This window comes from Choloepus didactylus, chromosome X (genome assembly GCF_015220235.1).
Source record: "Choloepus didactylus isolate mChoDid1 chromosome X, mChoDid1.pri, whole genome shotgun sequence".
Lineage (NCBI taxonomy): Eukaryota > Metazoa > Chordata > Mammalia > Pilosa > Megalonychidae > Choloepus > Choloepus didactylus.
Window position 1 is genome coordinate 141,102,708 of NC_051334.1, and position 27,018 is coordinate 141,129,725.

Sequence of the window (27,018 nt, forward strand, 5' to 3'; positions counted from 1 at the left end):
TCATTCCATTGTGGTCAGAGAAGTTCCTTGTTTTCTGGTATTTTTACATTTATTGAGACTTGTTTTGTGACCTAACATATGGTCTATCCTGGAGAATGATTCATGTGCACTAGAAAAGAATGTGTATTCTGCTGCTGTAGGGTGAAGTGTTCTTTATATGTCTGTTAGATCTAGTTGGCATAGCGTACCCTTCAAGTCTTCTATTTCCTTATTGATCTTCTGTCTAGATGTTCTATCCGTTATTTAAAGTGGTGTATTGATGTCTCCTTCCATTAATGTAGAACTGTCTTTTTCTCCCTTAAAATTTGTCAATATTTGCTTCATACATTTTGGGGCTCTGTCATTAGGTGCATATATATTTATAATTGTTATGTTTTCATGTTGAACTGACCTCTTTATCAGTATACAGTGATTTTTTTCTCCCTCATAACTGTTTTTGCCTTAAAGTCTATTTTATCTAATATTAGTAAAGCTACTCCATCTCTCTTTTGTTTAGTATTAGCATGACATATATTTTTTCCATCCTTTCACTTTCAGCCTACCTGTGTCTTGAATTTAAGGTGAGTCTCTTGTAAGCATCATATTGTTATGTCATGCTTTTCTATCCATTCTTGCAGTATCTTTTAACACTGTCTCTACAACTTCATTTGTTGGGAAAAAGAAAGGGCAAAAAATGAAAAACTGAAAGAGGATCTAAGTTAAAATCTTTTTAAGTAAAATTTACTTTTACAAATTTCCAGTTTCCTAATTAACATTTAACTTATCATTCAAAAGGCATGCAGAATAAGCAGAATTTGCTTGGCCTCAGAGTAAATACCTTGGGCAGTAGATAAGAGACCTGTTCAAAAATTAGTGTCATTCCTTTTCATTTAATTACTGCCCTCTCTAGGGATCATGATGGGAACTATTTAACTATTAACCAGCTAGCAGGAATTAGTATACTCGAGATTAGGGAACCAGTTAACAGAAATGTATTTTAGGGAATGGGACACAGGACAAGTAAACTTGAGGCAGTAGGGATGTAGAGTAGGTCTACAGTGTGAGACATGGGCCCTGAAAGACAGGCAGGGGAGATAGGGAAGAGCTAAGCAAGCCAAGTAATATAAGGGAAATGTAACATGCAGTTTCCTCTGCCTAAAATGTCTTGCTCTTCTCTCTCTGCCCAGCAAATTCCTAATAACACTTCAAAGTTCTAACTCTTAATCATCTTCTCTGTGAAATTTCCCCCATTATGAGTTAGTCATCCCCTCCATCTTCAGTGCTTCCACAGCACTCAACTGACACAGAGGTCATTCAGCACCTATATTAGAATTTATGTTCTATTCAGAAGTTCTGGAGGAGCTCAAAATTCTTCGAAGGAGACAGACTGGCATGTGACTAGATGCACAGACTCTAGAGCTGAACTTCCTGGGTTTGAATCCTGGCTCCATGCTTATTAGCTATGTGACCTTGACCAATTTACTTAATTTCTCTGTACCTCAATTTCCTTATTTGTAGAATGGAAATATTAATGTGAATGATTAATGATAGTACCTACTTCATGGGGTTGTTATGAGAATATATTTATAGGTTTGGACCTGGTACTAAGTAAATGCTATGTACGTGTTGGTATTATAATTACTATTACCAATACAACTAATACTACTACTGAGACTTCGATCACCACAGAAGTAGAGTCAATGCTACCAGAGCCATAAGAAAGCAACACCTAATTCTGCTTGGTGGAGGTTGGAAGTGCATGCCAATGGAAATTTCCCAGAGGAATTAATACCTGTGCTGGGTTTTGAACGATAACAGAAAGGTTAGGCCAAGAATTGGACAGAGGCATTCCAGAAAGAAGGATGGAAATATGGGGAACATGTCCCCTTGCAAGGTTGGGGAAGCTGTAACATGGGCTTAAAGCAGGATATAAGGCTAGTGAGGTAGAGAGGAGTTGCATGAAAGGCCTTGTCCCACTGGAAGCCATTGAATAAAGCTAAACTAGAAAATGATATGGACAGACTTGTGTTTCAGAAAGATATTATGATTGCAATGGGAAGGATGAACTGGTGGCATAGAGGAAGGGGGAGGAGGGCTAAGTCTAGAGGCAGGAAAGCAGATTAGAAGGATATTATGTTGATCTAGGGTGAAAATTATGAGGGCCTAATGTAAGGAGGTTGTAATATAAATAAAGTGGTCACAGTTTGGGGGTGGGGATACAACTTGGATAATAATTAGGAAGGAGAAATAGTATTTGGTGAGTGACTGAATGTGAGGCATGAGAGAGAAAGAGGAGTTAGTCCAGGATGATGCCCAAGTTTCTAATTCAGGCAACTGAGTGAATGGTGGTATCATTAAACAAGGCCAAGAATACAGATGAGGAAGCAGATGCTGAGAAGATCAGATGGGTTTGGACCTGTCATGCTTACAATACTGGGGATCTTCATATTGAATAAACACTTGTATTTATAAGTTCTAAAATGCTAACAGAAGTTTCAGAGCAGTGGGTTTTTATTTTTCCATATATACTTCATAATGAGCATATAATATACATTTGGAGAAGGAAAACTAAGTTAAATACATGAACGTCCAATTTTAAATAAAAATATCTTGTAACCTCCAATCTAGCCTCTCCAACTTCCCACTAAAATATCTTAAAAACACAGTGAGGAAAACTAACACCAGCACTGAAACTGAGATCTGGAAAAGGAGCTGCTTTTTAAAGCACCCAGAGTGCTGTTTCTTCTATTTATGTGCCCCATTCCCACCACCACCCACTACCACACTCACCACTCACCATGAATACCTCTCTGTTTATATCAAGTAAGAAATTTCAACTCCTGGAAAATAATAGGGAGGAAGGAGGAAGCCTGTGTGCCAGACTCTGGAAACAAAGGATATTAGTTTCTTATTGCCACTGCAACAAAGTACCACAAAATCAGTGGCATTAAATAACACAAATTTACTAACTTACAGGACTGGAGGTCAGAAAAGTCTAAAATCAGAGAGTTAGCAGGGATTCAGGGTAGAATCTGTTTCCTTGGCTTTTCCAGCTTATGAAGGCCACCTGCATTCCTTGGTTTGCAGCCCTCTTCTTCCGTCTTCAAAGAAGGTCACCTCAACCTCTGGTTCCATTGCCATATCTCCTTTTCCTGACTTTGACCTTCTTGTCTCCCTCTTATAAGGAACCTTGTGATAACATTGGGGCTACCTGGATAATCCAGTATAATCTCCCTATCTCAAGATCCTTAATTTAATCACATCTAAAAATTAGTCCCCCTTGCCATGTAAGCTAACATTTACAGGTTTCAGGGCCTTGGGTGTGGACATCTTCGGGGGGTGGGGTGTATTACTCTGTTTACCATGGCTAACATTCCTGAACATCAATTTGGTGTACTGAATTAGAACTGAGAATATGATTGGCTTAGTATACACCACCATAGAGAGAGAGGCAATGGTCATTTCATTTATTCACTCACTCGTCAAATATTTATTGGGCAACTTCTATGTGCCAGACATTGTTGTAGATGCTATGATTAAAGCAGCAAGCAAGACAAACAAGATCCCTGTGTAACTAGAGTTTCTATTCTAGTGAGAGGAGACAGATAATAAATATTTAATAGCAATAGTAATGAGTGTTATGCAGAAGATTAAACACTGATGTGACAGTATAAAGTGGCCACTTTAGAAGCTGTGAGACATGCAACTAGGTGAATGGATTCTGTAGACAGCATGTTGAGTGAAGTACGCCAGAAACAAAGGCAAACACTATAATGCCTCACCAATATGGACTAATGACAATGTATAAACTCAGAATTAAATCTTAGAGCACAGCCTAACAGGGAAATGATTATTGTAACAGTCTCTAGATTGTAAGCTCTTACAGCAGTCAAATCTATTCCTGAATTGTAATGGCTATCTCCAAACTCTGAGATGTTGAGCCCTTAGTGTATAACCTGATTGGTCTCTGGAACACTGGGTATCTGTGTTACACCTGAAACTCAGAGCTAGAGCTCGGCAGATATGAATATCAGTATTAACACATACAGCAACTGTTTAAAAAAAAGCTGAAATAGATCCCAGACTTCAGTCAGAGATATGAATAAAGCAGATCTGGTTAAGACTAGAACAAATCGGGCCAAAGGGTAAAGGTTGATACTGGCTGTGTGTTAAAACTTCAACTTCCAGGTGAGACCAAGGGAAGAGATGTTTATTTGGTGTAGGATCTATATTTTCTAAAGAATATAACTTCTACAGTCAGTTTGTTCAAACACTACAATTACATGGAACTTTGAATAGGAAGTGAGCTATGGTCGGTCTGTATAGATTAGAATGAAACAGCAACACATCCTAAAGTAATTTGGGTGGAAAATAAAAATATATATATTTGGGGCCCCCCTGAAGAGCTGGGGGAGGATGCAGAGGTGTTGGACTTCCTCACCTGGATTGTTGCTGATGTTCTCACAAACTTGGGGACTGATGGCTTGATGTGCTGAGCCCTCTGTCTTGGGGCTGGCCCCTGTGAAGCTTGTTGCTGCAAGGAGAGGCTAAACCTGCTTATAATTGTGCCTAAGAGTCTCCCCCTGAGTGCCTCTTTGTTGCTCAGATGTGGCCCTCTCTCTCTGCCTAAGCCAACTTAGCGGGTGATCTCACTGTCCTCCCCCCTACATGGGACCTGACTCCCCGGGGGGTAAATCTCCCTGGCAACATGGAATATGACTCCCAGGGATGAATCTGGACCTGGCATCATGGGATTGAGAACATCTTCTTGACCAAAAGGGGGATATGAAATGAAATGAAATAAAGCTTCAGTGGCTGAGAGAAGTCAAATGGAGTCAAGAGGTCATTCCGGTGGACATTCTTATGCAATATATAGATAACACTTTTTAGGTTTTAATGTATTGGAATAGCTAGAAGTAAATACCTGAAACTATCAAACTCCAATCCAGTAGCCATGACTCTTGAAGACGACTGTATAACAATGTAGCTTTACAAGGGGTGACAGAGTGACTGCGAAAACCTTGTGGATTGCACTCTCTTTAACCAGTGTATGGATGGATAAGTAGAAAAATGGGGACAAAAACTAAATGAAAAATAGGGTGAGGGGAATGATTTGGGTGTTCTTTTTTACTTTTATTTTTTATTCTTATTCTGATTCTGATGTAAGGAAAATGTTCAAAAAATAGATTAGAATGATGAATGCACAACTATATGATGGTACTATGAATAGCTGATTGTACACCATGGATGACTGTATGGTATCTGAATATATCTCAATAAAACTGAATTTAAAAAAAAAAGTGGTCACTTTAGATTGTGTGGTCAAAGAAGACCTCTCAGAAGAAAGGACAATTAAAGGGAGATCTGAATAACGAGAAATTCCAGCCATACAAAGATCATGGGGAAAAACACTTTAGGCAAAGGGAACAGCCAGTTCAAAGGCCATTCAGAGAATCTTCCTTTCTTTGAGACAGAAAAACAACTATCATGGGGACAATAAATGCACTGAAAAACAGGGCAAAGGAGTTTTATCTTCCTAAAGGCTCAGAAAGAGCAAAACTCTATAAATGTTTTCCTATCAGAGCCAGAAAAAAAAGTTGAAAACTTTCAGCACATTCAAGATATGAATATGGCTCTCAATAAGGCAGGAAGAGAAAGTCAAATAAGATAATAAGAACAGAAGAAGAAAGATATAAATTATTAGGTTAATTGCAAGGAAACAGCATAAAAACAAGAAACGAATATTGGAGAGAGTAAAGAAAGGATTTGACACTGGATAAAACAAAATCAATAAATGAAAGTACCAAGTTGAACAGCTGTCCTAGAACACAAAAGAAAATTCAACAAATATATTAAAGTGAAGAGAGAAAATATGACAGATATGGAAGACATTATTACTAATAAAACCTCTAAGTAGATGCAACCTAAATATCTAATATTAAGAAATCATTTGCACTGTGGAATCATGTATTCCATACAGCTATTATGTCTACTACAAGTGTTTATTGACATGTGAAAATGCTCATGATATAACTAAGAAAAACAGCAGGATACAGCCATGATAAACATAGTATATATGTAGTGTTTATATGTATATATATGTGTATATATATATATATATATATATATACATACATATATGTATATATGTATGTATATATGTATACATATACATAAATATATGTATATATATGTATATATGTATACATATACATATATGTATATATGTATATATGTATATATGTAGTGTTTATAGTATATATGTAGTGTTATATATATATGTAGTGTTTTCATTTGAGCATTTATCATGTGCCAGGAACTTGACTAAGTATCTTCAATTTTATTTAAACCTCAGAACACTTCCATACAGTAATAGTATTTAATTTTATACATGTGGAAACAGACTCAGAGAGGTTAAGAAACTTCTCCAAGTTCACACAGCTAGTAAATAGCAGAGCTGGATTTGAACCCATGTTTGGTAGACTTCAAAGCTTCTGCTCTTAACTAGGACACTATTACCAAATCATGCTCAATAATTACAAGCTCAGTTACATTTACATTTTTAGATGTACCAAAAAGACTAGAGGGAAAATACAGCAAGATGTTAACAGAGATTACCTTAGGTGATTAGTTTCTCTGCATATGTATATTTTTCTAAGTGTTCTATAATGAGTACGCATTACTGATAGGGTCCGAAAAACAGGTAAACTGGGTAGGGTGGGGAAAGGGAATAAGGAATTTTTAGTTGAGACTCAAGAAAAAGATTTAGACTCAAAGTATAAATGTTAAGCTCTTCAGTATATAGGTGGGGATTGAAGTAATAGCTGTAGATGAGATTGCCCAGAATGAGTGTGTAGAATATGAAAAGAATTATGAACAGCAGTGTTCAAGATGCAGGTAAAGGAAGAGGAACCGGGGTAGTAATTCCTCTCCCCAGGAACAAAAACACTTTTTATGGACTGGAAAATTCCTCTAATAGATAAAATTTGCAACATTACTAACAAATTGTGTATCTCTGTACAAATTTATGCAACATTTAAGCGAGAGGAACAATTATGCTGATAAACTTCATATGCACCTATTGCAAGGTCTTACGACAATAATGGGTAACCAAAAACTACAGAAATTCTGAACCAAAATAAAAATCAAGTCCATAAAATGTAACTGGATGTTGAGTGAAATAAGCCAGACACAAAAGGACAAATATTGTATGATCTCACTGATATGAAACAAATAGAATAAGCAAATCCACAGAGTCAGAATCTAGAATATGGGTTAAAAGAAGAAGGGGTGGGGGTAGGGAATAGGGAGTTAAGACTTAAAATGTAAAGAGTTTCTATTTGGGACAATGGAAAAGTTTTGGTAATGGTTGGTGGTGATGGTAGCACAACATTGTGAATATAATTAACAGCCCTGAATTAATATTTGGATATAGTTAAAAGGGGAAATTTTAGGTTATTTATATGTTAACAGTATATTTTTTTAAAAATTTCATGGTACAGCACAGCACAAACAGTGAACCCTAAGTTAAACCATGGACTAATGGACTATAGTTAACAGTACAATTATAAAAATGTGCTTTCATCAATTATAACAATTGTACCACACCAATGCAAGGAGTTAGTAATAGGGTGGTATATGGGAACCCTGTATTTTATGCATGATATTTCTGTAAACCCCAACTTCTCTAATTAAAAAAAAAATGTAACTGGCCTCAGACATTCATGTGCTACCCTCTTTTATCATAATACTTATAGGCATCTTTTAACATAAGTTTTTACCTTATAATTATCACTTAAGTTCAGCAAAGATAAAACTAGTCCCCTACAAGATTTTAATCCTTAAAGAACACAGGAAAAATATCTTAACTAAATTTAGAAATCCCAACTTATGAAAATAGTAACAAAAGGCCTTACCTTTGATGGCTGATCATGTTGTTAAATTAATTTACCTTGAAGTCAATCAAACACATGTTTATTCAACATCTACTATGTTCTTAGCCTTAAAGATATAATTTTAGATTTTTAAAACTAAAAGGAAGGTTAGGCTTTTCCAGTCCTTGCATTTTACAGATGAAGATGGTGCTTGACAAATAGTAGTGGCTCAATATTTTTGAATATTGAATGACCTGATTCCAAGTCTTGTGTTTTCTTGACATTATACTCTTTTAAGAAGTGATTATATATTATGCCACAAAAAAGTTTAGGCTTATTTCTGGAATCTATATTAAATTTCGCTAGCTTATTTTACAGTTTTAATGATTGTCACTTAAAATTCAATTACTTAACTATATGAGTTCACTGTGGGAAACAAAAGAAAACTATCCTAAACCATTTAGTTAAATAAAATTATCAGTAATAAGTAGTTGATAATTAATGCTGCAATTTCTACAAATATTTCCTGTGTACCCACTATGTACAAAATTCTGCATTATGTACTACATAGGATATAAAAATACATTAGATACAGTCAGTCACTTTCTGAAAGAGCTCCCTTAACAATGTTGTGAGCTGAGACACGCTCAAATTAATTTCAAAACAGAACTGAATGTGATAAAATTCATTGCAGCAATAAAACCCTTCAGAGGCAAAAAAGACACCCCTGGATCATCTGGTTGGATTGATAAGGGAAGGATTTATATAAGGCATGGATTTGATCTAGGTCTTCAAGAACAGACAGAATTTCAATAGTCAGAGACAGAAGAGGGCAATCTGGGTGAAATGATCAGATTAGCAATTTTAAGAGATCACTTTGACTAAGTACTATGAAATATTTACCCCTAAATACTTACAAATCCACCCCTCCTTCGTCATTCTCACTGTCATTACCTTTGCTCAGACTCTGCTCACTTCTTACTTTGACTACTACAATAGCCATCTGAATGTCCTCATAATTTCCCTACCCTCCTTCCTTGAATAATCCACACAGCCACCAAAATGATCTTTCTAGAGGTGTGAGTCTGATCATGTCACTTCCCTGACTGAAAACTTCAATAGGTCCTTATTGTCTCTGGAACATCCACAGTCCTTGGCATGATATATAAGGCACTTCTTGACCTAGCCCCTGCCCATCTGTCCAAATTCAGCTCCAGCTGCTTCTTCTTCTGCCCTTTAATACTACAAATATCAACCTGAGTAGAGTTCCCTGAATGCACCATGCTTTTTCATGCCCTCATGCACAGTGGTGTAGGGTAAGATTAGTATTGGACTTTGTCTTAAGATCAAGAGAAAGCCATAGAATACTTTGAAAGTGTGTGGGGGCAGGCAACATGGTTAGATGTGAATTCTGAAAAACGAACTCTAGAGTCTAGAGAATGAACTGACCAGTTGATTATTGTAGGAACCCAGGCAAAAGATAACAGTAACTTGGACTAAGGTAGTCGGTGGTAATAAAAATGGAAAGAAGTAGATGAAACATGACTTCATCCAGGAAGCCTATCCTGACCCCCCAACACCAGGTAAATATGTTATGCACATTTGATAGGGCCCTATACCTCCTTTCCATAACATTTAAGAAGCACACTTGTTTTTCCCCACTAGGCAGAGAGTATTGTTTTATCTACTAAAGAGAACTCTTAGAACACTGTAACATTGTCAAAATATTTCACATCATTGAAGAAGTCATTAGAGCTAGGAACCCATCAGAAGAATATCACCACCACAAAAAAAAATGGGTGACTGTACTCATAATGTGCCCTGCCAGACATTGTCATAACATGTGCATGAGGATGATGCACAGATTGAGATGATGTTTGCAACAAAAGAAGTTGTATATGGCTGACCTCTCCCTGGACCTCATAACTCACCAGAATATAGCTTCATATAGGGAAAAACATATGATGGATGGTAGATTGCAAGACTAAAAACATTCAAGACTAATAAGAGGTTAATACCCTTCTGCATTGCCACCCCCTACTCTGCACTCCTTATCCTTCAACCTACTTCATAAATTTTTCATGGCAATTATCTCCATAATATATTATATATTTATTATATGACACCATTCCCCACCCTCATCAAAATATAAGCTGGATGCAAAAAAGGAGTCATAACTTTTCATCATGTTTTGATACATGAAAGTGCTTAACACTTAGCAATTATACAGTAAATATTTGTTGAATTATAAACAGAAGAAATCATTTTACATTTCTTTGACTAGTTCATTCATTTATTCAGTAAATAATTAATGATCATTTACTACATGCCAGGCATTGTATTAAGAAATGCAGATATGTTTCTTTCTTTATCTCATTGATATTATTATCTTATTGAAGAATCACTTTGTCAAATTTTTAAAATCCTATTACACTCATGCTAAATCATTATACAGTTATTACAATTTATAGGTATATTAGCCAATCTTCTAAAAACTGATAATTTTGTCTCCTCCTTTCCATTAATTATGCCTCTTTATTGACATTGGCCAGAAATTCTAGATATATTTTAAGTAATGGTGATTGTGTGCCTCATATTTTACCATTAAGTATGCTGCTGAATTGTTGGTTTCAGAGAGATAATTATTTTTCCTGTTAGGAAAGCATGTTTTCATCACTAAATTTTTAAGAGTTGTTTCTTAGTCTTTAAATGAGCATTGAGTTTTTCTGACACCTTCAGTATTTCTTTTTTAATTTTCTTATTAAATCTATTGATAAGATGCATTATATGAGTAAGTTTCATGATATTAAACCATTCACACCCTGGGATAAAACTTCCTTAGTTTCAAAGTGTAATTCTTTTCATATACTTCTGCATGTTTGGTTCATATTTTACTTAGAATTTGAAATTGATCCCTAATTTATATATATATGCATGCATGCAATATTTTCCCAGGTTTTGATATCTGCATTATGCCAGCATCCTAAAGTGAATTGGGAAGCTTCCCATCATTTTCTAGTCTCTGGACCAGTCATTTAGTATTAGAATAACTTGTTTCTTTCAAGGGGGTCTTATTTATAACAAGAAAGGTTATAAAAGTAGGAAATCAATGTCATGGTGATATAAGCTAGGGGACATAAGACTTGAACATGCATTTCACAAAAGAATATATCCAAATAGTCAAAAAGCATATGATAATGTACTCAATATCATTACTCATCATGAAAATGCAAAGTGAAAATCATCATGAGAAAATAATACACACCCATGAGAATGGCTAAAATTAAAGAGACTAACAATACCAAAAGTTGGTGAGGATTCTCACATATTGCTGGTTGGAGTATAAAATGGTACAACCACTTTGGAAAAGCATTTTGCAGTTTCTACTAAAAATATGCCTACCCTATGACCCAGTAATTCCTACTCCTAGATATGTATCCAAAATAAATGAGTGCACATGGCCACAAAAAATATTTATAGAAGAACGGCAACAATAGCTTTATTCATAATAGCCAAATACTAGATACAATTTAAATGTCCATCAACAAGAAAATGGATAAACAAATTCTGGTATATGTAAACAGTGGAGTATTATACAGCAACTAAAAAAGAACAAACTGCTGATACATGTAGCAATGGTTGTTTTCAAAAACTGTTGAGCAAAAGAAACCAGGAACAAAAGAGTACACCCTGTATGACTCCATTTACATGAAGTTAAAAAACAAGCAAAACTAATTTATGATGTGGAAGTCAGAATAGTGGTTACCTTAGGTGGGGGTAGAGGGGGTACTGACTGGAAAGGGAGGGGCAAAAGGGAATTCTCTAGAGGGATGGAATTATTCTATATCTTCATCTGAGTTGTGGTTACCCAGAGGCAAGCATATGTAAAAAAATTATCAAGATGTAAATTTAAGATGTCTGTATATCTTACCATATGTAAATTATATGTCAATAGAAATAAAAGAAACAAACAAATGCATTTATGCTATAACACCCGAGTTATCAACTTGAACAGAGGAAAACCTGCCCTCCTACTATTTCGCCTTCCAAATGTGTGATATAGATCATCCTATGAAGCAATGACTGGACTCTGCACACTCAATTCACCATTATGAATTCTCAACATCCCCCATCTACTCTTCTATCATTTCACCTAACATGGCTACATACTCTTCCTGCTATTATTTTCCTCATTTCTTCTTTGTGTATCTCTAAAGTAAGTCTACCTTACAGCCTCTAGGGTCATAATCCCACCCTTGCCCAGATGATAGTACACATTTCCAACAAACAGGAATCCATCATACGACACTTCCTTAATGAGATAATTTCGTAAAATTCCTAATATGGTATCTGCCAAATACAAGTGACTTTATAAATGTTCCCTTCCTACCTCTACCTTTCCCATCTTTTCATATTCATTTAAGACACACCTATATTTTAAAGTACCTCAGGAAAAAAAACAACTATATTTTCAAGGAAATCCCACACTTATATTTCAATATAATATTAGCACTTATATACTACTTATTATTTGCCAAGCACTATACACACATACACACACACTTATTTAACCCTTACAACATGCCTGACACAACTCTATTATGTAGGTACTATTATTATCCCCATTTCATAGATAAGCAGGTTGAGTGGCAGGGTTATTAAGAAACTTGTCCAAGACTACACTGCTAGTAAGTGTCAGAGATGGGATATAGACTCCAGTATCCTTTGAAATGTTTTCCCAAAACTATACAATCAAGCAACTTGGAAAAGGGAAACTATTTCATACCTGTGAAACAAAGGCTGAATTTCTTTAAACCATGAAATAGAAAATTATCATTAGAGGAATTTATTGAAGTAAATCTCTATAAAGGTTTTGACTAGATTTTTAAATAACATAAATATACATGCAATCACAAGGCAATGATATTTAAAAACAAACAAAAACAAAAAAAAGCTTTGTTGAGACATCTATTTTAAACAAAAGATACCTGTATGTATTCACTGACATGCTTTAAAAGATAAAAATTCAAATCAATATTTCCATTGACTGAATCCTAGGTGTTCATAATTTATCCCAATTATAATTACTAATTACATTGTCTAACTTTTCATTATTTCAAGACACATTATCACTAACACATTCTTAATTCCATTTATTTGTCATTCCTTCATTCATTCTTTTATTCACTCAAGCAGTAAATACTTCTTGACTATTTTAGGCCATTTTTTCAACAAATATTTACTGAGTACCTACTATGTTAAGTACAGAAATAGGAGAGACATTACATAAAATTATAAGGTAAATTGTTTCCATAAATATACCGGTTACGGAGTATTGCAGCAACCAATTCCCCTCTATGTAGATGATCCATCACCTCTAAAAGTTGGATAATGACCTGTTCAGGAGGAAAAGAAGCCAATATTTAATATGAAAATCAATGCTAGATTTTTCAAATTATGCTACCTTTATATTTTTATAAAACTCATGATTGAAAGGCAAAATATATGTCCATGTACCTAATGGCCATAATACATCTTACTTAATAAACTGAATCTTTTAAAAAATTGCCATAATCAAAACACCTACAAAATTCAATACTGAATCATTATATACTATTGATTAAATTTCATGTGAAATCATCAGCTAATAAATATCCATTGAAAAACAACAAAGTATACAGAAATTGGATTAAACCTGAGAATCAGAAGACCTGAAGAGTAGGTGTGAAGGTAGGTTAGGCAAGAGGAGTTAGAAGAGAAGAGTTGAAGAAACACTTGCCAGTAAATACAGAGACAGGACTCATGACCATGTTACCAGGAGGGCTTCAGGCCTGAGAAGCCCATAAGCAGGACCAACAATTTTAAAGGTGGATGGACAAAATACAGGCTAGAAAGGTATAATATTTTGAAATCTTAAAGGCATGAGATAGGTAGTGGAGGCAGGAGTATTATTTTGTTGGCTTGGATTGAATTTTTGTGTGGGTTGTTGTTTTTGTTGGAGAACAGCGGGTGAGGTTGTGGTAAATGGAACTCTTATTACATTTCTTTTTAGTAATGTCACAGCATTGCCTTGGAGAGTTAGAGTACATTTTATTTTTAATGTACTTATTCCAAACATATTGAGAATCAAAAAATATATTTTACTTAAATGTTTATTTTTAATGGAGTCAATTCATTGCATTGGGAGAATACAAATATATTAAATGCAATTTAGTTTGTCCATAAAATTATAATGTTTGTTATTAAGCTATACGAAGACCTAAAATAATTTAGCAAGGGGAAAAATGTGTTTTTCATTGTTCAATTTGTGTTTAATTGAACAAGCATATTTTTCTGCTTATTTCCTATTAATACAAGTAAAGAAATTGAGTAGCATAAATGAAATTTAAAAAATTTAAGCCCCTCAAAATCAACTGACTTTTGATTTATCTTGTCTAAAAAAGGTTTAAGTGGTAAGAATTTTTAGATACTGAAAAACATTTCATTTTGTTTAGGCTACTCAGTTTGTTAGAAGATGAGCAAAGAGAAAAACAACTATCACTAGATTACTATTAGGGATCAAGAAATGTGAAAATAAATAATTAATGCCCCATTTCACCAATTGCATCCAGGGTGGAACACACAGGTCTAAAAATTAAGTATGCAAATTTTCTCTTAATTCCCTTGTTTCAACCAATCCCCCTGATGCACCTGTATTGCTAAGTCAAACTCTCCAGATAATAAACTTCATGACTCCTGAGGAGCAAGGAGTAAGCAACATGGGACTCCAGAGACTTATCATAAAGACCTTCAATGAATAGCCCCTGTTTTCAATCTCATGAGTGTCCCTGCCTTCCACAGACCAGGTCTTCCTGTAGATGGAGATATCCAAGTTTTAACTTCCTTTGCTCTAGTAAAACATTAGTTTCAACCTTGCATTTGTCAATGTTTTCATTCTTGTTCTCTTTATCTTTTTTTAAATTTTTACCATTTTCTAATGGGATTTCAGAAGGAAGAGGAGGTGAGCATATGTCATCAAATTATGTAAGATTTGGCTTTTCTGTTCAATTTTCTTTGAAATAAAAAATAAGGAGAATCCAGCAAAAGAAGACTCAGGAGGAGTGGCTAGTGAGGCAGCAAGGAAACCAGGAGGGTGTGGTAACCTAGAAGATAAAGGTAAGTGTTATATGAAGAAAGGAGTAATCAAGTGTGTCAGATGTTGCTGAGTAAGGCAAAAAATTAAGAAATGACCACTGGGTGTGGTAACATGGTCACTAGAGACTTTAACAAGAGTGATTTATATGGAATGATGGAGAGAAAGGCCCATTCATGTGGGTTCAAGGGAGAATGAGAGAAGAGAGAGAAGAAACAAGTACACACAACTCTTTCAAAGAGAGAAATGGATGGTAGCTAGAGGTACATGAGGTGGAGGGAGTTAATGTTTTGTTTTATGTTGTTTTTATTATGGGAAATTCTTCATCAGGTAAACCTCAAAAGCATGATGTTAACCAGCAGAAGGAAAGATGTATATACTGAATTATATAAATTTCAAAAACATGTAAGATATATATATGTATACACATGCATATATACATTATATATGTATGTATACATATAAGTATGTAAAAAAAGCATAAAGTATGCATGGGAATGATAAAACCAAATTTGGGATAGTGGTTATCTAAGGAGAGGAAGGGAGAAGAAATCAGTTGGGGAAAGATACAGTAGTAGCTTTACCTGTACATAATGTTTTGTTAAGGATCTGAAGTATACATGGCAAAATGTTAAGATTTTACATAGCTGGTGGTGGTTACATGGGTGTTTATTTTACTGTCCTCTATAATTTTATATACATTGTAAATATCTTACTAGAAAAGAAACAAAACCTATAAGACATTATCTCTGCTCTATGTAGGTGGGAAGACAAAACATAACTTATAAAGGATATAAAGCAAAAACAAGTTTTCAAAGAAGAACAAAAAGGACAAAAATATAACCGGATAAAAACTGTAAATAAAAAGACGCACTTCCCCGCATCATGATATCCTCATGAAAAAAAGGGAAACTAATCATTACTCAGACCACAAACCTGACAAAAACCTAATTGTAGTGATGCCCTAAAAAATATTCTACTTAGCTCACCAAAAATAAAACTGATGAAACTGCTTCTGATAGTTAAGATATCCTGCATGAGTTCACCCAATTTTACTCTTAAGCATTTATTTCAAGTACTTCACAAATTTAATATCTCTCAAGCACCTATTGTACACTTAGGTAATATTTCAATAGAGGTTCCAGTTTATGACAGCATTTAATTAAAACCTATCCTCTCACTCTTTCCTACCCTGTCCAAGAACCAAGAGCTTTAAAAATAATGAGATTTGAGGTATACCTAACCAATTGTACCCCAGATATGTTAAGACCTGCTTATCAAATACACTTGATGTTATATAGAAGTTTTAGGAGTTTCTTAATAGTCTGTCTTCAAATAGAATTTTTTAATTCAATTTTATTGAGACTGTTCACATACCATACAGTTATCCAATGTGCACAATCAATTGCCCACAGTACCATCATACTGCTGTGCATCCATTATTCCAGAAAAAAAATAAAAACAAAAAAGAAAACTCAAATCCTCCCATACCCCTAACCACCCCCCATTAATGACTCATGGTATTGCTATAGTACATTTGTTACTGTTGATGAAAGAATGTTAAAATACTATTAACTGTAGTATATAGTTTGCAATAGGTATATTTTTTCCTATATGCCCCTCTATTATTGTCTATTTATAGTGTCATACAATTGTTCTAGTTCATGAGAGAGATTTCTAATATTTTACAGTTAATCACCGACATTGTCCACCACAAGATTCACTGTTTTATACATTCTCATCTTTTAACCTCCAACTTTCCTTCTGGGGCCATATGTGACTCTGAGCTTACCCTTTCCACCACATTCACACACAATTCAGCACTGTTAGTTATTCTCACAATAATGTGCTAACATCAACTCTGTCCATTTCCAAACACTTAAGTTCAACATAGTTAAACATTCTGTTCATAATAAGCAACTACTCCCCATTCTTTACCCTCATTCTATATCCTGGTACCATATTTCATGTCTATGAGTGTATATATTATAATTAGTTCATATCAGTGAGACCAAACAATATTTGTCTTTTTGTGTCTGACTTACTTCACTCAATATAGTGCCCTGAAGGTTTCTTCATCATCCCTTTTTTTTTGTTTTTTTAAGACAGTTTTTTCACCCACCATACTCCGTCCTCAGCAAACAATCAATGGTTCCCTGTACAATCAAGTATTTATGCATTCACAACCATCACTACTATCTATATAAGGACATCTCCATTTCTTCTACAAAGGAAAAAGAATCAAAGAAGATAGAGAAGCAAAAGAAAAAGAAAAAGAAAAAAAATGACAGATAAAAAGCAACAAAAGGAAAGACAGAATTAAACTAAAGTACAATAAAAGAGTCAGACAACATCAACAATGCCAACAGTCCCATACCCCTCCTTTATGTCCCCCTCTTACAGGCATCCAGCCTTGGCACACTGCGTCTGCCACATTAAAGGAGGCATAACACAATGTTTCCATCAACTACAGTGTCTAGTTTGCACTCCCTCCCCAATACCACCCCATTTTCCACACTTTGCAAGATTGACATCCATTTGTTCTCCCTCATATAAAAACATATTTGTACCTTTTTTCACAATCATTGAGCACCCTAGGTTTCACTGAGTTATACAGTCCTGGTCTTTATCTTTCCTCTTTCGTTCTGGTGTCCCACATGGTCCTAATCTTCCACTTTCAACCATAATCACAGTCATCTTTGTTCAGTGTAAGTACATTGCTGTGCTACCATAACCCAGAATTCTGCTTCAAACCTCTCACTCCTGTCTGTTCCTATCTGTCTGTACTGCTCCCTTTAATATTTCCTGTAGAGCAGGTATCTTGTTCACAAACTCTCTCATTGTCTGTTTGTCAGAGAATATTTTAAGCTCTCCCTCATATTTGAAGGACAGTTTTCCTGGATATAGGATCCTTGGTTGGCATTATTTCTCTTTCAGTGTCTTAAATATATCACACTACTTCCTTCTTGCCTCCATGGTTTCTACTGAGAAATCCGCACATAGTCTTATCAAGCTTCCTTTGTATGTGATGGATTGCTTTTCTCTTGCTGCTTTCAATATTCTCTCTTTGTCTTTGATGTTTGATAATTTGATTATTAAGTGTCTTGGCATAGGTCTATTCAGATCTATTCTGTTTGGGGTATGCTGCACTTCTTGGATCTGTAATTTCATGTCTTTCATAAGAGATGGGAAATTTTCATTGATTATTTCCTCTATTATTGCTTCTGCCCCTTTTCCCTTCTCTTCTCCTTCTGGGACACCCATGACACATACATTCATGTGCTTCAGGTTGTCATTCAATTCCCTGAGATGTTGCTCATGTTTTTCCATTCTTTTCCCTATCTGTTCTTTTATGTGTAGGATTTCAGGTATCTTGTTCTCCAGTTCCCAAGTGTTGCCTTCTGCCTCATGAGATCTGCTGTTGTATGTCTCCATTGTGTTTTTCATCTCTTGTGTTGTGCCTCTCATTTCCATAGATTCTGCCAGTAGTTTTGTTCAAACTTTCAATTTCTACCTTATGCATGCCCAGTGTTTTCTTTTTATCCTCCATCTCTTTTGCCATATCTTCCCTGAACTCATTGATTTGGTTTTTTATGTGATTTAGCGTATTTCTTTGAAAATCTTTAATTGATTGTTTCATTAAAGTGAAACAATATTGCAACTGTATCTTAATTGAGGTGTAAGTTTCTTCCTTTGACCTGGCCATATCTTTATTTTTCCTAATGTAATTTGTAGTTTTCTGTTGTCTAGGCATCTGGTTTCCTTGGTTACCCCTATCAGACTTTCCAAGACCAGACTGGGTTCAGGTCCCAGAGTGGAGCTATATTCAGAATCAAGTTTCCCTGAGAGTGTGTCTTAGAAGATTGACAGACTTTCCTGTAGGCCTCTAGTTACTGTGCTTTTCCTAAGCTGCCCAGCAGGTGGCACCTGTCAGCCTGTCACTTGTGACTGGTGTAAAGAGGTGGGGCCCTTTTAATTCTTAACTTAGGTTGTTTCTATTTTGAGTGCTTTCCACCAGGCCCTGGGGTCTGAGGTCTGAGGGGAGGGCATGCCCTTGAACTGGGCCCCACCTCCCTCCTCTTAGGGAAGATACACCCTCCAGGGAGTTATCCTCTGCATTTGAATTATTCCTTTGTCTCTCTAACTCTGTTAACTCCCTCCCTGTCTGGGTCAGAGTGCTGCAAACTGAAAATGACGGAGGCTCTCTCCACTGAACCACTCGGGTTGAGAGACAGAAAAAGGGAAAGAAAGCCCTCCTTCAGAGCCAGTCAATGGCCCCTCAGTTTTGCCTGTCATTCAGCTAGAGCACCTGATCTTCTGGGCTCCCCCTCCCGAGCCACAGGTGTTTTCTGGCTCTCTAAGGTCAGTCTTTAAGTCTCTGTATTTTTTTTCTTTTTTAAATTAATGTTTTTTCTTCTCCATCAGCCCCACCTCCTCTCCATGGGGAGCAACTTCAGGGTACTTTGCTGCTTGTCTGTGTTCGTAGTTTGTATTCAGCAGTCCACATTTGTTAATTAAAACCCCAGTTGAAGCTGGGCTGAGCTACATTTGCTTACTCTGAGAATGCTGCTTTCTCCCACAGGGAGGTCCTGCAGCTCAGCCTGCCACGGGGAGAAGGGGCTCCCTACATGGTTCCACAGTTTTTACTTACAGATTTTATGCTGCAATCTCAGCCTTTCCACCCAATCCAGGTTGGTGTATGATGTGTGGACAGTCACGGTTGTCCCCCAGCAGTTGTTCCAGATTATTTACTAGTTGTTCCTGGTTGTTTATTAGCTGCTCCAGGGGGCTAACTAAATTCCACACCTCTCTATGCTGCCATCTTAGCTCCTCCCCCAAATAGAATTTTGATAAGTACTGTGATATGAAAATAAGGCTGACAAATTATCAGTGAAAAGTGCTAAACACAATAAAATTGAAAAAGTATAAAATATTAAAAAATTGCACATAATTGCTAAAGCAAGTTATAGAAGCAGCATCACTAAAAATTCCAAATCATCTTAAAATAACAAAATCTGAACTTTAAAAACCAAAATTGTATCCTTTAGGAAATATTTTTTGTACAAAATTTGATTTTTAAAAATGCCATAGTGTTAGATTATAGAATTATTTAGCTTTCACGTATGACAAAGACACCATGCTTTCCTCCTACCTATGGTACTGAAAAGGTCTTAAAAACACTTGAGCACTTGACATTAAACTAGGTAGTGATTTTCCCCTGGAGTAAATCTAGAAATGGCTAAGGCTGTGTGGTATGCTCCCAAGTATGCACCTCTAACAAAATCTGCAAAGCTATGAACAACAGCAGTTGCAGTGTAATAAAGGTTGGGGCTAAAGCTGATTTCAGAATACATGTTCTATGTAAGTGAACAGCCTGCCTGGTTTTCTCTTGACTGGCATCTCATGCCACAATTTAGGGGTTCCCAGAGGTATGATAACCATTGCTTCTACGTCTAAATTACTACCACAAAGACTGAAACCCCAAGTTCCCTATGTTTCTTCCTTTCCCTAGCAAAGTTTCATCAGGATGGCTGATACTCTCTTCTTAACAGTCTCTTTTCTTGCTATAGTCACTGGGTCAATCTGCCTACTACACCACCTTTTGGCCACTACCATTTTGTTCTCTCTTGCTACAGTTATATACCATTCACAATGTAGTACACAGCTTTTCAAAGTAATACCGCTCCTTCCTTCTCAACAAGATCCCTTGGGAGTGTCTTCTCATGTTATCCCTCAGACTAGGCTTTATTAAGGCCTTTGGAGTATATTATTGGCTTATGGTATTGATCATCACATCACAACAAAGGGCCTTCTTGCCAATTTTAAAACCTTTACCCTTGCATTAAATGCAGTTCTCTATGATTTTCTAATAGTTTCTGCCCTCTAACTTCATTGAAAAAAAATCATTTATTGAGTGGCAAATGTCAGGTTTTGCTGTCTTCATTTCATACAATTTAAAAATGTTATATCCCTTACTTTTCTATACGAATGGCATGTGTCCCACTTGGAGTCACAACTCCCTCTACCACCCAACAAAATAACCCTAGCCTGACACATGTTTACATATCTCTATCTCTTTCTCTATCATCTCTATCTCTCTACCATCTCTATCTCTACCTTGCTTTCTTTAAGATTAAATTTCTTCTTCATTCACCTGGTAAAGGAATTAAGAAATTAAGGAACAGTGCATTCCTCATCTTTCCTCTCCTAAGTCTTATTTTTGGAGACTAGCAACTATTCTCAGCCTATTCAATCAATGTTCTCGCCACATAATCCACGGAGCTCTGTTAATTCCTGAAGGCTCATCCCTAAAGACCCACTCTGATATGCCTGATTTCCACAGGATAAAAGTAAATATCACAATGCTTTTATCGCATCTATTAAGGTGGTTATATGGCATATTATCTTTCAATCTATTTATTTAAACAACTATAATAATAGATTTTTATGTGTTAAAACATCTTCACATTTAGTGAGATTTGTATGTTATGCTCACATACACAAGAACAAAATAGGAAAATTACTTCAAATTGATGAAGGGCAACCATATAGTACCAAAAAATGCCTAATGACGAAATACTAATGACATTTTTTAGGGTCATTTTAAGAATTAAAGCCCTTAGAGTAGTGAATATCTAGTGCAGAGTAAGCATTCATCAAAATTTCTAATTAAGACCATGAATATAATCCTTATTATCATTTATTTTCACAAAAGTAAGCAGCAAAACAAAGATGCTTACTATCACATTTTTTGCAATCTTTTGCTAGAAGTCCCAGCCAATGCAATAAGGCAAGAAAAAGACATGAGAAATAAAAATATATGAGTAAGAAAGGATAAAAATTATCTTTCACAGCAATGGTTCTCAAAGAGAGCATGCATCAGAATCCCCAGGAGGGATTGTTAAACTATAGATTGCTCAGTCTCATCCCCCAGAGTTTCTGATTCAGTATGTCTTGGATGAGGTTTAAAAATACGTATTTCTAACAAGTTCCCAGATAACCATACTTCAAGAACTACTGATTTACAGATAACATGATTGTTTTTCTAGAAACTCTAAAAGAATAAACTGAAAAAAATGTTAAAACTAATAAGATGCTTAGTCAGAGGACTACTACAAGAATGTCAGCTTCATGAAGACAAGGAATTTTGTCTGTTTTATTCACTACTATACAGTGTGAGGGGAAATAAAAGTTTAAAATATAAGACAATTTTCTCTGTTGGAAAAAAAGGGACTTCCTTCCCCCTCCTTTTTCTTTCAGAAATTACTATAGAAAACTTGTAATTTAAATTTTTTCTCTGTTCTTTTGAAATGTATGTAAGTCTTTTACTAAGGTTATATAAACCTCTTGCAAATTTCACAACTCAAGAATGTTTCCTTGGCTAAGGAGAGGGTTGCCATATGACCCTAAAACCCCATTATTTGGTATATATTTGGAAGAAGTGAAAGCAGAGACATGAATAGGCTTTTCCACACTGGTGCTTATGGCGGCAGTATCCACAATTTGCAATGGATGGAGGTGGCCTAAGGGTACATCGATGGGTAAATGGAAGGGTGAACTGTGGTGTATACACACAGAATATTTAGCAGCTGCAAGAAGGAATGAAGTTGTGAGGCATGCAACTAGGCAAATGAACCTTGAGGACATTATGTTGAGTGAAATCAGGAAAGAAAAGACAAACATTGTAAGACCTCACTACTATCAACTAACTATAATGAGCAAATGCTGAGAACTGAATTTGAGAGTATAGGTTATCAGGGGCTATAACATGGGCAGAGATTGGGCAATTGATGATGCAGGAGTACAGAATGTTCAATAAGGCTCATTGTTAAGGTTCCTAGATTGTAAGCTCTTACAACAGTCACATCTATTCCTGAGTTTTAACCATGATTTAAGAGATGTATATTTGGTACAAAACTTATATTCTCTGTAGCACACTAGCTAATTTAATCTGTATGGTCAGTTTATTTAAACAACATAATTAATGGAACCTAGAATAGGGAATGAGATCTTGTTATTCTGTACATGTTAATATAATACCCTGAAACATTCCAGAGTATTTGGGTCAGAAAATAAAAAAGTACTTGCAAAGTCCCCTTGAGGACTGGATGGAAATGTGGAAACATTAAACTTCCGCATCTGGGGAATTTCTGATATTCTCACAAACATTAGGGACATCCAATTTAATAAATCAACCCCTTGATCTTGGGGCTTCCCCTTATGAAACTTACTCCTGCAAAGGAGAAGCTGCACCTACTTATAACTATGCTAAAGAGTAACCCCCAGAGAGCCTCTTTTGTTGCTCAGATGTGGCCTCTATCTCTCAGCCAGCTCTGCAAATAAACTCCCTACCCTCCCCCCTACATGGAACATGACCCCCAGGGGCTTAAGTCTCTCTGGAAATGTGGGACATGACTCCCAGGAATGATCCTAGCCCTGGCATCATGGGATTGAGAATGCCTTCTTGACTAAAAGAGCTAAAAGAAATGAAACAAAATAAAGTTTCAGTGGCTAAGAGATTTCAAATAGATTGGAGAGGTCATTATGGAGGTTATTGTTACACATTATATAGATATTCCTTTTTAGTTTCTAGTGTATTATAATAGTTAGAAGGAAACATCCAAATCTGTTGAACTGAAATCCAGTAGACTTGACTCTCGATGATGATTGTATAACTATATAGTTTTTATTGTGTGACCATGTGATTGTGAAAACCTTGTGATTGACACTCTCTTTATCCAGTGTATGGGCAGATGAGTAATAAAATAAGACAAAAAAGAGATATAAATAATGGGGGATAACATGTTTCAGATGTTTTGGGTGTTCTTTTTTATTTTTATTTTTTCTTTATTTGGACTAACGAAAATGTTTTAAAATTGATTGTGGGCAATGAATCCACAACTATTTGATGATTCTGTGAGCCACTGATTGTATACTTTGGATGGATTACATGGTATATTAGCATATCTCAATAAAATTGCATTTAAAATAACAAGGAATGTTTCCTCAAGTATGGGAGCCATTTCTTTGAAACATAATCATCAAGGAAGACAGTGCCCCCATGTCTGAGATTCCTGAGAGGAGATGAGCCTACCTTCAGGTATTGCAAACCTACCTCTGGTCATAAAGATATGAGAAATACCTTGAGAACATGTTTATTTGGGTTCTATCACTTAGCTACTTCAAAAGGGTGAGCTTTCATTCTGTCTCTACATTCTCTTTAGCAGACTGCCTTCGATGCATCACAGTCTGGTTTAATGCTTATGCAATAATAAAATTATTTTTCTTTCCTTCTACCTTTGTTCAGAGGCTTTTGGGGTGGGAGAAGATTTTTTAAGATTATATTTCCTCAACAATGCTCAATGTCTAGCACATGATAGGTGCTCTTATTACTGAATGAATAAATGCGCAAATGAATGAATAACAAAAATAAGTAGCTTTCTTATATGTCTTACTCTAATGTAGTGGAGAAAATACCACCTATACAATACCAACAAAATTTATAAAATGCCTAGGAATAAGCCTTAAAATAAATGTGAAAAACTTACAAAATAAAATTTTACTGAAGTACATAAAAGGACCCGAATAAATGAAGATATGCACACATACACACACAGCCCATATCAAGGGACAGAAAAGCTCAAAGTCATAAAGGCACGAATTTTCCTCAAAATTAATACAAAAATGCAATGCAAAGCCAATCAAATTCCCAAATGGATCAGGATGCTTTATGGGGGGGGGGAATGCTTTTCATGTTGAATATGTTGTACATGCTTTATGGGGGGGTATACTTTTCATGTTGAATATGTAGTACATCAGAAAGGTAAACACAAGAAAATTTTGAAAAAGAAAAATAAAGGGGGACTGCTTTTCCCAATTGATATTAAAATGTTCTATAAAGGTACAGTAACTATAACAACGTGGTACTAGTGTGGGAATAGACAGAGGGGTGGATGAAATAGAATCCAAAAATAGACCCAAATATATATGGTTATAAATATATGGTGAACGTGGCACTTGAAGTTTATTTATGGCATTCCCCATAAATAGTTTTGGGAAAACTGGCTGTTAGGGGAAAAATAAAATCCTTTCTTTACCATACATAGAAATGTCAGATGGATTAATTATCTAAATGAAAAAAAAATAAAATGATAAAAGTAATAGAAGATAAGGGAAAATATATTTTTTTAATTTTCTAACTTTATCAAAAAATTAAAACAAACACACAAACAAAAAACACATTTCCAACAAAACAAAGCAAAGGATTAAGAAAAACAAATAACCTAAAACAACTGCTTTGCTTCTAACATGTTCTTACCATATCCCCCAAAAATTAATAAGCCATATCCAAAGGAATAAGAAACCCAAATAATCTAAAGTAACTACATTGCTTCCAATATGTTCCTACCATACCTCAAGAAAATTAACAAGCCATAATCAAACAAAGGTATACAATAGACCAAATAACCTAAAATAACTACGCTGAAGCTAATTTTTAATGCAATAGCTTTTCTTTACTCTTACCAAAAAAAATTTTTAAAAAACAACAATTCAAACACAACAAAACAAAGGAATAAGAAAAACAAATGACCTAAAATAACTGTATTGCTTCAAACATGTCCCTACCATACCCCAAGAAAATTAACAAACCCCTTATTTTTCTTTAACCCACTGACTGTTTAGGGGTGTGTTGTTTAATCTCCAGATATTTGTGAATGTTCTAAATCTTTGATTGTTACTTTTAGTTGTATTCCATTGTGATCAGAGAATGCGCTTTGAATAATTTCAAGTTTTTAAATTTATTGAGGCTTCTTTTGTGGCCCAGCATATGATCTATTCTGGAGAAAGTACTGTGGGCACTAGAGAAGAATGTATATCCTGGTGATTTTGGATGTAATGTTCTATATACGTCTGTTAAGTCAAAGTCATTTATCACATTGCTTAGTTTTCCAATTTCCTTATTGTTCCTCTGTCTGGTTAATCTATCTATAGGAGAGAGTGATATGTTGAAGTCTCCCACAATTATTGTGAAAATATCTATTGCTTCTTTCAGCTTTGCCAGTGATTGTCTCATGTATTTGCAGTGCCTTGATTGGGTGCATAAACATTTAGATTGTTATTTCTTTTTTGGTGAATTGTCCCTTTTATTAGTAAATAGTGTCCTTATTTGTCTCTTTTGTTTTTCTTTTTAATTTTTTATTGGGATTGTTCAGACACCATACAATTATCTGAAGATCCAAAGTGCACAATCAGTTGCCCCTGGTACCCTCATACAGCTGTGCATCCATCACCACACTTAATTTTTGTTCAATTTTTAGCATTACTCCAGACAAGAAATAAAGTGAAAGATGAAAAAATAACAAAAAAAAAAAAAAAAAAAGGAAAGGAAACTCAAATCCTCGATATCCCTAACCAACCCCCTCAACTGTTGATTCGTAGTGTTGGTATAGTACATTTGTTACTGTTTATGAAAGAATGTTGAAATACTAATAACTGTAGTATATAGTTTGCAATAGGTACATATTTATTCCCTATATGCCCCTCTATTATTAACTTCTAGTTGTACTGTCATACATTTGTTCTGGTTCATGGAAGAGTTTTCTAGTATTTGTACAGTTAATCGTGGACATTGCCCACCATAGGATTCAGTTTTATACATTCCCATCTTTGATCTCCAACTTTCCTTCTGGTGACATATATGACTCTGAGCTTCCCTTTTTCACCTCATTCACGCACCATTTGGCACTGTTAGTTATTCTCCCATCTTGCTACCGACACCTCTGTTCATTTCCAAACATACACATTCATCCAAGTTGAACATTCTGCTCATACTAAGCAACTGCTCCCATTCTTAAGCCTTGGTCCTATATTTTGGTACCTTATAATTCATGTCTATGAGTTTATATATTATAATTAGTTCTTATCGGTGAGACCCTACAATATTTGTCCTTATGTGTCTGGCTTATTTCACTCAGTATATTGCCCTTGAGGTTTTGTCATCAACCCATTTTTTTTTAAAGATGGTTTTGTTCA

The 27,018-nt window shown here is 35.3% G+C and overlaps 1 protein-coding gene across 2 annotated transcripts in view; it reads right to left on the reverse strand.

The window, feature by feature from the left end:
* The window catches only part of KLHL13 (kelch like family member 13), a 368,989-nt gene that overhangs the window by 247,280 nt on the left and 94,691 nt on the right, over positions 1 to 27,018 (reverse strand). For both annotated transcript variants that reach the window (XM_037822303.1, XM_037822305.1), the window contains exon 2: positions 13,176 to 13,249. In XM_037822303.1, the coding sequence (XP_037678231.1) occupies positions 13,176 to 13,249 (74 nt within the window). The remainder of the gene's footprint in view (positions 1 to 13,175; positions 13,250 to 27,018) is intronic.